Here is a 16,839-nt window from a genome sequence, read left to right as displayed (position 1 = left end):
TGTTGTATAGGGATGTGCCTTCCCATCTTGCTTTCTGAGTGGGAAATCAGGTGAGAACGGGCCGCGCTGCATGTGGTTCTTCCGTGCCCACCACAGCGCCAGTGCGATGGGTGGGTCTGTGCAGGACTTCTGTACTGCAGGGCACAGCACAGCAAGATCCTGAGGCTTGCGTCCCGCTGCTGTCACTGCCCGTTCTAACCCAGCTTTCTTTTCTTGCAGGTGCACCTATCTTGACCAACTCAGCAGCAAGGTGGATTTTCTTCGTGTTTAAAGAAAAGAACAATGTCCCCGTGTCTGTAGAGATGATTTGCAGTTCAGCCCAGCTGAAGCTGACCGAATGAGACTATGGGCTGTGCCTCCGCGAAGCATGTTGCCACTGTTCAAAACGAAGAGGAGGCCCAGAAAGGGAAAAACTACCAGAATGGAGATGTGTTTGGCGGTGAGTCCCACCAAACTTGACTTCTGACCCACTGTTTCTAGGCCTCTCACTCTTTTATTGACACATATTTGTACATATTTACGGGGCACTTGTGATGTTTTGTTCCATGCCTAGAATGTGTTGTGATCAAGTCAGAGTATTTACAGTATCTATCATCTGGAGCATTTATCGTCTCTACGTGTTGAGAACATTTCAAAACCTTTCTGAGATATTTGGAAATATACAGTACATTATTGTTAACTGTAGTCACCCTAGTCTGTTATGGAACATTAGATCTTATTCTTTCTAAGCCTTTCACTTTTGTGGCAGTGAATAATTACAGCGATTATTGGGTTATACAGTCTGAGGTGAAGGGGTGATGAGACCCAGTGGAAATCAATGTGGATCTTTATTGGATCATCTTCATCATAGTTTATACAAAGTGGTCTTTGAGGAGGAACATGGAGTTTTTTTTTGTTTTGTTTTTTTTTTTTTTTTTTGCAGGAGCTAGCATTTCAGTCAAGCTTTAAAGAACCAGCAGGATTTAAATTGGTAGGTGGGACAGTGGCCATGGGGTGTGCTGGTAGAGGAGAACTCTAGGACTAAAAACAGAAGTCCAAAAGTACAGTGAGTAAGGATTTATAAACGAGGGAGTGAGTTGTTTTTTAAAAGTGTAATAGAGAATGAATTATACATTTTCAGATTTAAAATAAAACACAATGAATCTAATGATGATCTTTTAACCTCTCTGTTGAATCAAAATGATGTTAGGATATCTAGTGCAAAGGCCACAAATTGACAATCCATGGCTACATCTGGTCTGCAAATACATTTTTTGCAACACCTCCCTCACCAAATAATTTTAAAATAAAAAGCAAGGCAGCCTTTAAAAATCAGGATATTTTACATAAAACCCCAAATTTCTTCAAAAGAGCTGGCAACAGCAGGTCTTCAGCCCTCGAGGCAACACTTAGGGGTGGGGCAGCCATTGCCTCTGTGGCCAGGCCGCATCCTCCAGTGAACTGCTGACGCTTCCCCACTGCATGCACACCAAGTTCAGTTCACTCATGGACATTACCTGGCCATTTACAGGCTTTCATGCTTACCTGATCTTCAGATTGGCCCTTAGATGATTATCGTGAAGCATGGATATGTCAACAAAATTTCAATTAGTACAAGCAGATGAAGCAGTTTTTGCAGAATTACTTCAACAATAATACCTACTAATTGACTTTTGCATGATGCTTTTATTTTAAAAACGCCTCTTCGGCTGGGTGCGATGGCTCAGGCCCATAATCCCAGCACTTTGGGAGGCTGAGGCGGGTGGATCACCTGAGGCTGAGAGTTCAAGACCAGCCTAACCAACATGGAGAAACCCCATCTCTACTAAAAATACAAAATTAGCCAGGCATGGTGGTGAATACCTGTAATCCCAGCTATTCAGGAGGCTGAGGCAGGAGAAAAGGAGAATTGCGTGAACCCTGGAGGTGGAGGTTGCGGTGAGCCAATACCGTGCCACTGCACTCCAGCCTGGGTGACAAGAGCGAGACAAGTCCGTCTCAAACAAACAAACAAATAAATAACACCTCTTCCACTCTTACTCAGTAAGAGACATCATTGAGATATATTGTAGCACTTCATGGAGATAAGGTTTACATGTAAGTAACTATAGCTGCATCATTCTGTCACTGTCACATAATTGTATCACTTTTAGAATCTTTAGTTTTTGGTCCATTGTAATGATTGTTTTAGTCTCCTGGTGAAGAACTGGGAATGCTACAAAGAGCTAATGCTCTGTTAAAAGCGGTCTGCCTCATGTGTTTTGGAAGGAAGATTTTGTTTTATTTTGTTTCAGGGAGATATATTTGTTGCCTGGAACAAATTTGCTTCTACTGGTAACTACCTATAGCATTGAGAACTGTGGAGAAGAGTAACATATATGAACGTCTTAATAAAACTACAGTCCAGATCATTGAAACCATAGTTTTTAGGGAAAGATTTGATTGGAACTAGAGTCATTACTATCACTTTCAAACGCTTAACTTTTAAGAGAAAATAATCTAACATCAGGGATTTGTTTAACTTTTACCTGATCTGTGTCATTATAATTTTTATAATAGAGCTACCATTTATGGAGCCGCCAACATATGTCAAACATTGTAATATTCATTTTTATGAATATATATAATATTCATTTTTATGTTAAATTTTTGCAGCACTCTTTTGAAATACGTGCAGATTTTATATCCTTGGAAGCTGAAACACAGAGAGACTGACTTTTCCAAGGTTGCCCAGCTTCTAAGTGCTAGAATCCAGATCACTAAGACTCCAAAGTCCACCTTTCTTTCTGCATGTTGTTTCCTGATGCCCTGCAGCCTCCCATTGGTCTGTCTGTCTGTCTGCTTTTCTTTTCTTTTCTTTTCTTTTTTGAGACAGTCTGGCTCTGTGGCCCAGGCTGGTGTGCAGTGGTACGATCAGGGTTCACTGCAGCCTTGACCTCCTGGGCTCAAGTGATCCTCTCGCCTCAGCTCCCTGTGTAGCTTTGGGACTACAGACATGTACCCTCACACCTGGCTAATTGTTTATATTTTTAGTAGAGATGGGGTTTTGCCATGTTGCCCAGGCTGGTCTAAAACTCCTGGACTCAAGCAGTCTGCCCACCGTGGCCTCCCAAATGGCGGAGATTATAGGCGTGAATCACTGCACCCAGCCCTGATTCTTTAATGCAAAAAAATATATTGATTGGTCTGTATTCTATGTGTAAGGCCTTTTCCTAAATGCCAGTGAGATTACAGAGGTAAATAATCCATAAACCTTGCCGTCTAAGACTTTGTAAGAAGATAAGGAAGTGTTACAAGGCAGAATAAGTCAAATATCTTAAGAGGAAAAGACATACCTCGTGATAGCAGGGGATAGACGCTCTGCCTTAAGCGGCAGGATCAGAGCAGATTTCTTACGCAGATGATATCTAAACCTGGCCTTAAAGGACTGAAAGAAACAAAACCTGTCTCCATCTAAACTGGATAAGTAACAGCTAGGTACTGTAAGACTTATTCAAGAATAATAAATATCTCATTTGAATGGAACATAAACTATAAATGGGACAGAATTGGCTAGGAAACGAAGTTAGGGTTAAATTATGGAGAACGTTGAATACCAAATGACAATCTTTAAAGATAGCCCTAGATTTTAAGAGCAAGACTTCGTGCTATTCAACTGTGCTTACATTCTGCTTGGCAATGAGACCACTTAATCATCCCTTCACAACTTGTATAGCCAGACTCTATTGTTCTAAAGCACCATTGGTATTTTGCCAACGTTAGCATCTGATAAAGGAGCTTTGTGTTAGTCAAATATTGCTGTGTAGACTAACTGAAACTTAGGTTCAGTCACTCGCCACTTGCAGAGTCTAATTCACAAGAGCAAGATCTGGCATAAAGAAAGTGACTTTATGCCAAGACTTAGCTTGGGAGAAGACTTCGTACAGGCTCCTGCATTTAAGATGCCACTTTGCTTTTGAGGCAGAAAGCATGGACTCTTAAAGGGGGACTTGGTGTGAACGGCATACTGGAGAGAGAGTGAGCAGGGGTCTGTGCGACTCGCTTTGGTGCCTAATCTACTGGTGGTCGGTGGTCAAGCTAGGTTGCATAGTGGCCTTTGTCTCAAGACACCCTCCTGGTGGGAGAGCATTCCATCAGGGACATACTTGAGGTTGTAAATTGACTGTTGTCTCTTGAGACAATCTCCTTGTGGGAGAGAGTTTCTGCTCTGGAGCTTCAAAGTAAGCACGTAGTTAGATAAGCCTGCAGCGTAGGGAGTGTCTGGTGAAGGGAAGGTAAAGGCTGTGATTGCATTTCTGAAGAGCTTCCTAGGAAATGGGAACAGATGAAAAGAAGGAAAGAGAAAAGAAGAAATAATTTAAAAAATAACTCTCTCTCTCAGAAAAAGGGGGGTACTTGGTTATAAGACAACCTGATGGTCTCAGTCGCATTCCACAGTGACTATTTCTTTCTTGATTATGAATTGGTGGGTCAGCTGTGGTAGCACTTCTTTATGTATCTCTTATCTTTCTCTGGGGACCCGCAAACTGGTAGGGGCATGCTCTCCTTTCACAGAAGGGCAAGTGTGCAAGCCATACATATGGTGTGTCTTGAGCTTGGACTTAGAGCTGACACACTCTCTCTCATCCCCACATGTCATTAGCCAAAGCAGGTCACATGAGTGAGCCCCAAGTTAGGCAAAAAAGTACACTCTGACCACAGTGCATTTACAGCAAGGGTATAGGTGTGAAGGGACGGTCAAGAATTGGGGCTAAAAATCAGTTTACCCCAAGCCCGCCTGGTCATGGCTGTCTCTGTGCGTCTATGTAGTTCATGCCATAAAGTGTCAGTTAAGGCCTCTGCTGAATTTGCTTCATCCTCCCAACACTCATATTGAAATTTTATTTACTCCAGCATTCTATCATCTTGTTAATCTCTCTAATATAAATATTAGCAAGTTTCTGGGATTATGTTAAATAAAGCAGGGGTGCAGTGGGGAGAGAGCTTCACCGATCAAGGGAGATACTTTTGCTAGCTCTGTAGGGCTCTGGGGGAAGAATTACCAGAATCCAAAGTCAAGACAGTCCCAGTACCCTAGATATTATAAATACTACATTTTAAATGTGATGAGATAAGATCTTGTCTGTGTTTCTTCACTTAAATTAATTCTCAAGGAGAAGTTGTTTTCAAAATCCCACGATGATCACAGATGGCAGCAGATGAGTGATAAGCCTGGTCCAGTTTTTAACCATTTGTCACCCATTGTTTCTGTGGTCTCTTATTGTATAAGAAATGCCCCAAACATAGTACCTTGAAACATAACCAGCTTATTATTTCTCACGATTCTGTGGAGTGGCTGGGGTTTTATCTGCTGTTCTTGCCTGGGCTGTCATGCAGCTGCATACAGCTGGGATCTCAGCTGAACTCAGCTATCCCAGATGGATTCGGGCTTCTGTCCACAAGGCCACTCTTTCCAGCTGGGTAGCCAAACGTGGCAGGCCAGCTTCCAAGAGAGGAAGTGGAAGCTGCCAGGCCTCTTAGGACCTGAGCTTGAAAGTTCAAGAATGCCACTTTTGTGGTCTTCTGTTGATCAAAGCAAGTCATAAGACCAGCCGAGAGTTGAGGGAGTAGAGTCACTCCACCTCTCGAGTATGTCCCCATAGAAAGGGGAGGAATTGTTGGAAGCCGTCTTTGGAGACAGATGCCCATTGTGAGAGGCAATTATAACTCCAGGACTGGGATATAGTTCAACCTGGACAATTATATTCTGCTGTCTAAATCACCCCTCTGTGTTTCACTGAATAAAGTGGCCTTATTTATGCTTTAAAAGCTAAACATTTAAAAATGTTTTTAAAATGTTATTACTAAATGTTGTTGAAGAGTTGACAAAGTCTCTGAAGGGTGGCGTACTTGGGGATGGCTGTGAAGTGTGTGTCTCTGAGTGTGTGTACACACACATTTGATCTTTTTCCTAAAGGTGTTAATTTCAAAGCTCCTGAAGACCTGCTCAGGGGCTTTGCTACCTAAGATGTTTATACAAGTGGTAATTTCCATTTTTTTGGAAGCAATTTGGGCTCCATGATGTCTTGGTTATTTAGGAGTTCCACCAGTCCAAATTTGTGTGACAGAATTTCTGTAGAATGTTCCACCATGCAGAATTAAATGCTAAATGGGAATCTTGACTCCTAGATTTCAGCAAACTTAAAAGACTATTGATAAGAAACTTCATCAGTGATATTTACTTACATATTTTCTTTCACTTTAAGTGTTGAAGCATAAAAAGTTTCAGATCTAAAGTTCTTCCTGACACACTGTGGCCCTTTCAGAAGTCAAGTCCACTTCAGAAGGTTCCATCTTCAGACTGGGATTTTCCTTCCCTCAGTTGTCAGGGCAGATGTGAATAGTGGTCAGCAGATCTACTGAGGTCTTTCAGAGGACAGCTGAGCAGATTACCAGGCGCAGCTTGCAAAAAGTAAGTGACCAACAGGTTCAAGTTATCATGAACTAGTTAAACAAGTTCTAGAAAGCCAAGTGCTTACTGGATTTCTTTCAGCAGTCATTCTTTTAGACTACTAAAGTGGGTATGTAGAACACATTCCGGCCTTATTAGGGAAATTAATATGTCAGACTTGAGATCGTGATCTCTCCTGCAGCCTTCCCCCAAGCAGGGAGAAACTTTTACGATTATATTGACTTCCTTTCTTGCACTTTTTCTGTTTCCATTGTTTCAATAATGTAGGCTTTAAATTTGAGTCACCTTTGGCTTTTGCAGTCAGTTTCTACATCCTGTGAATCTCACCCTCTCCTAGCCTGTGACAACGTGTCACCCCAAGAACTTCAGTGTTCTCAAGAGGAATCTCCTGTTAACCCCCTTTATTATTTGTTTGTTCCTTTGCTTGCTTTTGGTCTGTTTTTACTTCTCCACTTTTTGGCACCACTGTCAGATTGGCTTTTTAAAGTACTCTTCTGTTGATATTAAATCTTCTTTAGAACTTTCTATCTGTGCCTAGTTCTTAGCCAATAAATCCCAAATCCTTAGTTAACATCCAAGACACCTGAAGATGGCTCATACCCACCTTTGCAGCCGTGTGTGTGAGTGTGTGTGTGCGCGTGCACGCGCGCGTGCACTGTGAGACTTATTTCACAAGGGTATGGTGAAAATTAAATGAGAAAACGCATCAGATTTATTCAGAAATTAAAAGCACTTGGAGGCAGTTGTAATTCACTGTTTATGTCTCATAATTTTTGATTGCATACAGTGAAGACAGATTAAAGATACCTGTGTTTGTGAGATAGTAACAGAGAGAATAGTGTTTTTCAGTGCAGTCCAGCATGGTATTAAATGAAGATTTAATATGAAAAAAGAATATAAAATAGCTTATTAATAGTTTTATTATCGATTATGTGTTAAATGATATATTTATATCAGGTTGAATAAAATATATGAAGATGAATTTCACCTGCTTCTTCTTTTTTTTTTTTTTTTTTTTTTTTTTTGTGAGACAGAGTTTCGCTCCTGTTTCCCAGGCTGGAGTGCAATGGCGCGATCTCGGCTCACCGCAACCTCCGCCTCCTGGGTTCAGGCAATTCTCTTGCCTCAGCCTCCTGTCACCTGCTTCTTTTTATCTGCTATGGCTACTAGCAGATTAAAAGTACACACATAACTCACGTATTCCTATTGCACAGTATTGGTTTATGTGACTGGGAGGTATGAGTGGTAGTGTGAGAATTTCCTTCTCTTTCAAGTTTTAGTTTTTATTGGATCTAAGAGAAAAGGAGTTTGATGGAGGCAGTGACCCTCATTTTCTGCTTGGAATCTCCATAGGTGGGATGTGCGTTAAGTGAGCACTAGGTGTATATACTCAGCCTTTTGTGTGTCGGGGGGTGATTTGGGGAAAGAGGGGTACGTGGGGGACCACCAGAGAGGCAGAATTGGGAGGCAGCTTGGCTAGTGAACAGGAATGACGCCACCTTGCTCCTCTCTGTGCTGCTTAGTGGTAGACTTTAGCTGCCTCTACTGTAACTTTTTTGCTGCCGTAAGGAGCTTCTGTTCGCTCCTGAAGCTGTTATTTCCTAAAGGTGAGAGAGAAAATTCTTTTTACCGTTTTTCTGTTTTTAGTGAATCATGGGAGACAGTAAAGAGCCCCAAGGGCAGGAGAAGTGTTTGATGGATTTGTGATAGGCTAGATTATAGTCATAAAAGCTGAGACACTTAAGTCAAGATAAGTGAGGAACATAGTCTTGGGTTTAGGCTTTGAAGACTCCCTGCTGTCTTGAGCTGATCCTCAGAAAGGTCTTAATGGCTCGAAGCGCACATGGGGCTCATGGAATCACAGAAGTCAGTCGACCTTGTCTAAGAGCTTTAACTGCATTCTTCTGAAGTGAAAGTTCTCAGTGTCCGACTCACAGAAGGTGCTCAAAATCTATTGCTTTTCTTTCTTTTACATTGTTCCTGGGCCATTCTGATAGGTGCTCACTTCAATAGGAAAAATGAAACATGTATGTATGTGAGCATGGAACGGAGTGGTTGTGAATTCTGTCTTACCAGCTGGGGTTTGATCCCAGTGTCAGCATTGCTGATGCTGTCTTGGACAGACAACTCGGCTGTATTTGTTTCCACATCTATAATATGGAGGTAATGATGGTATCCACCACTTGGAGCTGTGAGGAGGAACACGAGTTGATAAGGAGAGCATCCTGAACGATGCCAGTGCACAAGGAGCAAGAAAGCATTTGCTGTGAATAGTAGATGGGCCTGAGTAGACCGGCCCTACCTCTTTACCCTGTTCCCTTGGCCAGCACAAACTAGATACCATGCTAGGTACCGCCTTGATGCCAAGTTTGGTCTAGCCCAAGTAAAGCCAGCAAAAATTTCTACTTGGAAATGTATTCTATAACAGAAAGTTAAGAAATGCTCTATACTTTCTGTATTAAAAAAAAAAAAAAAAAATCCAAGTGCTACTTTTCCTTCCCATGCCATCTGGTATCATGAGCCTGTTCTTTTAAAGTTAGAGAGATAAGTGGAAAGTGAGATTGTTTGTCACTCCCTGCTGCCAGGCAGCCGGATTGCAAGACGAGGGAGCACCTGACAGAGACCACTGGCAGGGACATCCCTTTGGTTTTCCTCAGTTACTCCCTTGCCCCTTTAAGTGCTTGCATTGCCTGCAGCAGTGGAGACCTGCTTCCTGGGGTGCTTCCTGGCGCTTGGCACCATTAAGTGAAAGGTAAGAGGACTGCAGCCGTAGGCAAGGCCTGCTTGGGGATGGGGGAAGTTCTCAAACGTGACTCAGTGACAAGAGAGGAAGTAGAAAGTTTCTTTATGCATTGCTCTTTCCCTTGGAGTTATTTTCTCCTGAGTGACACCACAGAATTCAGAGATTCAAAACAATGGCTTCTTCCTGGACTCCTGGCTGGTGTGACTGAAGGGACCTGCCTTGCTAGGAGCACCTCTCCAGGCAGCCCCTACCTGCCCCATGGGCCTCATTAGGCCCTGGCTTTTCTCCGTAGAGACCGTCACAGCTCCTGCCTTCTGCACCTGCAACTTGACGTTTTGGTTAAAGTTATTTTGCCCCTGAACCTGTTACAACTCGGATTCGTGCTTTACAGTGTGTAAGGGTTTTTCAAATGTAATTATTGATTATCTCTTCTTAACAGAAGGGGAAATCAAAGCTAAGAACTACCCTAGTTCACTTAAGAAGTAGGACAGAATCGCAGATGCTGACTCAGGGAGATTCCTCCTCGGGAATAAGATGTCGACATCAAGTCCAAACCAACCCTTGCTCAGAAATCTTTAAGAAGTCATTGTTAACTGACCACTCGAGGTCAGACTCAGCTCAGACTCAGCTCTTAAATGAGGATGTCTGGAGACTCTAATATGGTCATTAGGGCTATTTCCCGTGGATCTGAAATACAATTTCACTCTAAGCACAGAGACTGAAAATCTGGCAGGTTGGTTTCAGATCCTGGCTCAGCTACTCACTAACATGTAGTCTTGGCAAATTGCTGAGGCTCTTTCTGCCTGGCTTTTCCCATCTGTAGTGTGGGGAATAAAACTAGTCCTTGCCTGCCTTCACAGGGTAGTTGTGAGACTTAAATCTATTAATATTTGTAAATCTTAGGATAGTATTTGGCACGTGATAAGCACTGAGTTAGTGCGATGATCATCGTATCAGCAGCCTGAAGTTGCGCAGACCTCTGACCTATGCAGTTTGCATTTCTGAAAATGGTTGCTCGGTTTCCGCTGATTATGCTGGAGGAGAATGAGTCATCAGTTTATTTGTAGATGTGTAATTCTCTAAACTTAAAAGGTGAACAATTCATGTAATGCTTACCTCTTTCTTTTAGACTGCAAGGTATTTGTGGTCCTGTGGTTTATTCTTTCTCTGTTTTGACCTAATCCAGTTTCTGTACTGTGTAAGATGTATACGTGATTTTGTGTCTTTTACATCAAAAGGCCAAAGGGCATGAATGATTCAGGAATGATGAATATAATATTATGCCTCATTTCTTTCAAAGTGTGGTTTAAAATAAATCCCACCATAGAGGTTAAGAAATACATTTTTTACTTATCAACCATAAATCTATACATGAGTGTGTGTGTGTGTGTGTGTGTGTGTATATGTGGTCTGTGTGTGTGTGTGTATGTGTGTGTTTTGTTTATCATGCAGAGCAAGATGTTGGTGGAAGTAAGGAGTAAAGCACCATGGAGAGAACCAGAGGCAGCAGACACAGATGATGCCCCAGTGATTGTAATGGGATAAACTCATCCATAAGCAACTGAAATAAAAAGATGTACCAATTAATTGGGTATCATTTCAATTCACATTTTATTCTTTGAAGATATTCTGTTACTTGTGGTTATATTAAAAATGGAATCCCCCGATTTATCCCTTCATATTACAATTTTTCAGAAGAATTTAAAAGTGAAACTGTAAAATAAGATACTGTGAAAGTACTACAAAAATACAAGTATTTTTATAATTTAGGTTGCAAAATGTCTTTCTCATAATGCTACAAAATCCAGTACCATAAGCAAAAGTTTGTGATAAACTGTAATTATATAAAATATAAAATTTTGCATGGCAATAAACCACCTTAAACTAAGTCAAAAGACAAATGTCAAACTGAAAATAATATTTCCAATACAAATAAGGTTAATATGACTAATATAAAAAGACCCTTCAAAAATCTATGAGGAAAGAACTAACATACCAATTGAAAAATGGACAACGTTCATGGCCAGGCAATTCAAAAGAGAAAAGATGTAAAAGGACAAGAAAACATACAGAAAGATATTCTACTTTTCAGTAATAAAATAAACCACAAAAACAAATCAGCAAAAAACTCGAAGCAAAACAAAACATTTTCACCCTTCAGTTGGGCAGGAACAGGTGGCATCTGTCTCATGCTATAAATGTTCTGCTAAAGCAGAACAATTTTTCTGGGGCATAAAATAGTAACATATCAAAAATGTAAATGAGCATGCCCTTTGCCCCAGCAGACCCACTGCTAGAAAGTTATCTTAGGATAATTGGACAAATGTGCAAACCTGTACGTTCAAGGGTCTTTCTCACTGATGAAATATGCGTGGAATAGAGCCATTAGAGATCAAGGTGTTCTGTATTTATTGATATGGCAAGAGGTTTGTGACAGATTATTAAGTGAAAGGAGTAAAGGGATTTTACACGGCATATCTTTTTTGTAAGTTTTACTTGTTTCAAATATATCTAAAATTCTGTGTGAGTACCTGCAAGAAGTACTTGAAAGGCCATTCACCAGAAACGTTTATGAAGGCAGTCTCTCTCTTGTGAAGTTTCAGGTGATTCTTAATTTCTTCTTTTTATTTTTCTGGGTCTTGAATCTTTTACGATTAACATTTATCATTACTGTAACTATTTATTTTGATAAATATAATTCAAATGTTTCCATCTCTGGAAGGCTTTAATTGTGTTTTCAGAGCAATAGTGAAATCTATCCCAGAGGAGAAAGTGCTGTCTGTCACCGGAAATAGCCCCAGGGCAACAGGGATCTGACTGACAGAAATGTTAGCCCAGGCGGACAGATGGAGTCTGATGACTGGCACTTGTTGGTTTTGTTTAAAACCTAGCATTTTCCTTCAGCCTAAGAAGCACCTGTTGACTACCTTGCATGACTTAGGCACTGTGCTAGACACTGAGGCTGTAAAGATGGGTTAAACCAGGTCCCTGCGTTTAAGGAACTGGTAAAGGTGCAATAGATGGGCATCTCAACAGCAAATGTCAGTGTCGTAAGGTGATAAGGTCTCTTTTTTCTCGGGAGTAGGGGAAGACTTGTAAAGAGAGTGGTTAAAGCCTCAGTTGAATGTTAAAATGTGAGTATCAGCCAAAGGAACTGAGTGAGATGGGGCAGGATGGTTAGGCTGAGAGTCAGTGAGAACAAAGGTTTAGAGGTACACTGCACGTACAGTATAGCAGGGGAGCCTGGGAAGCTTTAACCAACTGGTGGAGACGTCACTTCAGAAAATCTCACATTAAGGGTAGGAGTCTTAAATATTTAAAAATTTTACTCTGTAACTTTTTTCAAGACACTTAAAAGCTCACATAGACAATATAAGAATCATATTTGGGATCTGGAAGTTAGCTGAAGATTTAGAAAACAGACGATTTCATGCTAATTCCTTAAGTTGTCTAAGTGGTCAGCCTCACTTCAGGTTAGGTTATTTTGAACCCTGAGTAATAATACCAGAACACAACCTTGCATAGATGAGACCATTTACCAGGAAAGGTTAGTAACGATTATCTCTGTGTGGTGCTGATTTCTAGCTAGTTTTTGTACTTCTTTTATATTTTCCAAGTTTTCTACATCCTTTTTTCTAAACAAGTTTTGTAAAACAGGTATTTTATAACTCTGTAGCTGGTGATATTGAGAAAGAATTGGTGAAGCAAGATATAGTGGCTAATTTGGGAACCAAACTGATAGGTTCCTCATTTGTAAAATTGGAAAAACCAAACTGATAGGTTCCTCATTTGTAAAATTGGAACCTATCTCATAAGATGCTATGAGGATTAAATGAATTAATGAGTAATAAAACACTTAAAATAGTGCCTGGCTCACAAAAAGTGCTATATAAATAATCAGTGAACTTCATTTAGAAAGTTCTCTGGATTACTGTCTTAAAAACAGGACATTCTCATCTTTACAAGAGTAAAGTTTAGCATAGCTTTTTTTTTTTTTTTTTTATAAGAACAAAAACTTCATTTAGGAAAAGAAAAGCTTTTTCCTTAAAGTTCATTTATCTGCAGATATCATTAGTGTGTGGAGTACTTTCCTTCTTTTTTTATTTTTATTTTTGTTTTGAGACAGGGTCTCTCTCACTCTAGTTGCCCAGGCTGGAGTACAATGGCACGATCTCAGCTGATTGTCACCTCAACCTCCCAAACTCAGGTGATTCTCCCACCTCAGCGTCCTGAATAGCTGGGACTACAGGTGCATGCCACCATGCCCAGCTAATTTTTTGTATTTTTAGTAGAAACAGATTTTCCCTATGTTGTCCAGGCTGATCTTGAATTCCTAAGCTCAAGCAGTTTGCCTGCCTCAGCCTCCCAAAGTGCTGGGATTACAGGCATGAGCCACCATGCCCGGCCCTTTCTCTTTGTTTTTGGCAGTAACCGTTGTGGTTACCTATAGCAAAGTTCTTCTGGGCCACAGGCTTCATTGTGCCAGCTTCATAGCTATGAATCATCAATGACAGTGACCTTCAGGGCTTTGCTAACTCACATTACACCAGTTAAGTGGTTTGGTTTCACTTCGCCTGTTTTCATCCCTGCACCCAAGACGTTGCTTAAGCCATGAGAATAAACGTAAAGACAGGAAATAATAGTGATATTATCCCATACCTCAAGTTTATTTTTAGCTCACGGGCTTTGTCTTGCTCATCATTTCGAGGTGTAAATTCCCTTGGGAAGAGAAATCGGAAGCATGATGTGGAGCTTGACAAATGACTAATTTGAAATGGAGCCATCTTCATTCTTTGTAACTTGAATCTCAATTTCTCAGTTTTTCTCAAATGTTCTACTGTAAGCAAACCTTCACAGAAATAACTCCTCTTAGAGACCACAGTGAGCTGTGTACTGTGTAGGGCTTTATTAGAACAAGCACACAAACAAAAACAGGTGGCTGTCAAGCCTAGTGATCCCAGTTTATAAAGAAGCCGTTGACTTGTCTGCAGAACCGAGTCGCATTTGGATTCTGCCACAGAGTAACCATGCTAAGGGTGACCTCTGTAGCTGTGGTTTCTGCATCTTGGGAGAGAGTGGATGGAACCGTGTGATTGCTATGGGAGTGTTGAGTGCTAACGTTCAAAGGTTCTGTTTACCTGCTCCCCACACTATGGAAATTCACTGAGCTGTGTGGTGTCAGGTTCTTACATTCAGTGGAGCCACTGGCAAGATTATATATGATTATTGCTTTGTTGATTGTTCTCAGAAAAAAATGGTGGTGGTGGTAGTGTTCAGCTATTAAAAGCTTTATGGTCCAGAGTTGACCAAGGTGTTGATTGCATTGTGATTTTTTTTTGGGGGGGGGGTTTATTTGTTTATTTGTTTTTTTTTTATTGCATTTTAGGTTTTGGGGTACATGTGATGAACATGCAAGATTGTTGCATAGGTACACACATGGCAGTGTGCTTTGCTGCCTTCCGTCCCCTCACCTGTATCTGTCATTTCTCCCCATGCTATCTCTTCCCACCTTCCCACCCCCCGATTTTTTTTTAATGAAAAAATTAAAAGTATCACCAGTATATTCTGTAGCTTCAAAACATTACCATGAGCCTGAAGGTGAGAAAGCATGAAGTGTGTGGAGTTGTATCTCTGCTTCCATCTTGTCCGGCTGGTCTGTAAATTTATCTTTCATTCAGTGCTTGAATTGGTGGTGTTGCGGCTGCTGCTAGTCAGTGAAGGATTAGAATTGTTGGCTTTCTGTTTTAAGGTCCGTGATAGAAGTCGTGGTAGGGCAGACTGGTCCTGTAATTCAAAAGGAATAATGAAATGTCTAATAGAAGACAATTATAAACAAAATCTAGACCAAGAGGAGAATGTTTAATTTCCCAGGTTGCTGACTTTCTCAAGACCTACTGTGCTGTGATCTGATCACTCTGAGAGTGTGATTTTGTTTATTAACCTATGTAGCTGTACTCTGTTGGCCAGACTATGTAGACAGACTATAATAAGGCAAGAAGAAGTAAAAATGTATAGAAAGTCAAATTCTAAATGATAATAAAACAGTAATATTTCTGTGGCCATAATGGTAAGTATATATAGTATTCTCTAAACCATAACTCACAACACATGTTTAAACCATGAGTAAAAACGGCCTTTGACAGTTTTTTAAAGATTGCATAATTAAAGTTTCTTAGCTGGAAGGGCCATAGCTGGGGAAGACTCTTGATGGAGAGGACACAGGCCATGAGGAATGCAATGTTTATAGTCAACTTTCTTCGTAGTAATAGTCCATGCTGTAAGCTATAATATAAATGGACATTTAAATTTGATCTAAAAATAATTTTAAAAGTTTATGTGCATGGCTGTAAGCATCGAAGGTAAAAGAGTAAGGGTGAAGTGAAAAAACATGATGTTAAAATAGCGCTTCTTTGGAGCTAATTAATTCCTTCAAGTTGCAAAGCAGTCACACAAGTACAAATCTCTATTTAGACTATGTTTGATTTTCATTTTGAAAACCACATTCAAGACAAGCTGAATTACATTTAAATTCCCTTCCAGCTATAGATATGTGTGCCTCACTCTATAAATGTCACTGTCGATTTTGATGTATAACCACAGAAGATATTGTCGAGTTATATATGCAATAGGATTTTATTTTTAATGTTGCACCAGGTATTTTTGCATTTGTGGTGTCAGCAGTTTAACACAGTATTTTTTTCATTAATATTTTAGTCCTCGTTGCCTTCTGTCACTCAAGAAATGTCTTTTTATTCGAAAGTGTTTATAAGATCTTCAGTTTCGAGTGTGGCTTTCCTCTGTTTCCTGCCTTGTTTCTCATGATGCAGCTGTTAAACAGCCAGTGTGTTAAAATGCAAGGCAGTGTGCTTTTAGCTCTGATGGAACTCTGAACATTAAAGTTACTCATTCAAGAACTATTTGTTGAGCAAATACTATAAACTGGGTTTTAATAAGGGATATAACATGTAATACGATAAGGACTGCCCTCATTTGGCTCACATTCTAGCAGGTAATAAAGGCAATCCAAAGAGAGGCAAACATATACTGTCAGGTAGGGAAAAGCGCCTCGAGAATACAAAAGGGGATGGAGAGCTGACAGGATAGCTGTTCCGGAGTCATCTGTCAGAGAAGGTCTGTCTGAGGAGCTGACCTTTGCGCAAACCCTGAGAATACCTGGGAACAGAATGTTTCAGGCAGAGGAACAACAGAGCTAAATTTCTGAGAGGGAGCTGGCTAGTGGGTTCCAGGAAGAAGCCTGAGGCCCTGTGCCAGCAGGGTGGTGAGTGATAAATTCACATAGGCAGCCCAGGGCTGGACTGTACGGATGTGTATACCGGCTTCTATTCTAAAGGTAATAGAAGCCAGGAGAGTGTTTTTGAGTGCAGGGGAGTAATGAGGTCTGACTTTGATTTTTTAATTTCAAGGATTATTTTAACTGCTATATAGGCAGTAGATTCCAGGAAGTGAGAGTGAACCAGGTGACCCATTAGAGACTTGCTCAGTAGTCCCAGCAAGAGATGGTGGTGGTCTGGATTAGGGAGGTATGAATGGAGATAATGAGATACGGGTGGGTTTGGGATATTGGGGAATGATTAAATATGAGCTTTATTAGAGCACATCGTATTCTCTCTTAAGGGTGGCAGCAGGAGGCGGAATTTAGTACCAG

The 16,839-nt window shown here is 40.7% G+C and overlaps 1 protein-coding gene across 1 annotated transcript in view; it reads left to right on the top strand.

The window, feature by feature from the left end:
- C19H1orf21 (chromosome 19 C1orf21 homolog) overlaps nt 1-16,839 on the top strand; it is a 335,853-nt gene that overhangs the window by 188,907 nt on the left and 130,107 nt on the right. The window contains exon 3 of the mRNA XM_074389972.1: nt 220-439. Within this exon, the coding sequence (XP_074246073.1) occupies nt 346-439 (94 nt within the window). The 5' untranslated portion in view covers nt 220-345. The remainder of the gene's footprint in view (nt 1-219; nt 440-16,839) is intronic.

The sequence above is a fragment of the Saimiri boliviensis genome, chromosome 19 (assembly GCF_048565385.1).
Source record: "Saimiri boliviensis isolate mSaiBol1 chromosome 19, mSaiBol1.pri, whole genome shotgun sequence".
Classification (NCBI taxonomy): Eukaryota; Metazoa; Chordata; class Mammalia; order Primates; family Cebidae; genus Saimiri; species Saimiri boliviensis.
The sequence above is the reverse complement of the archived record's forward strand: the minus strand, read 5'-3'. Positions and strand labels throughout refer to the sequence as shown.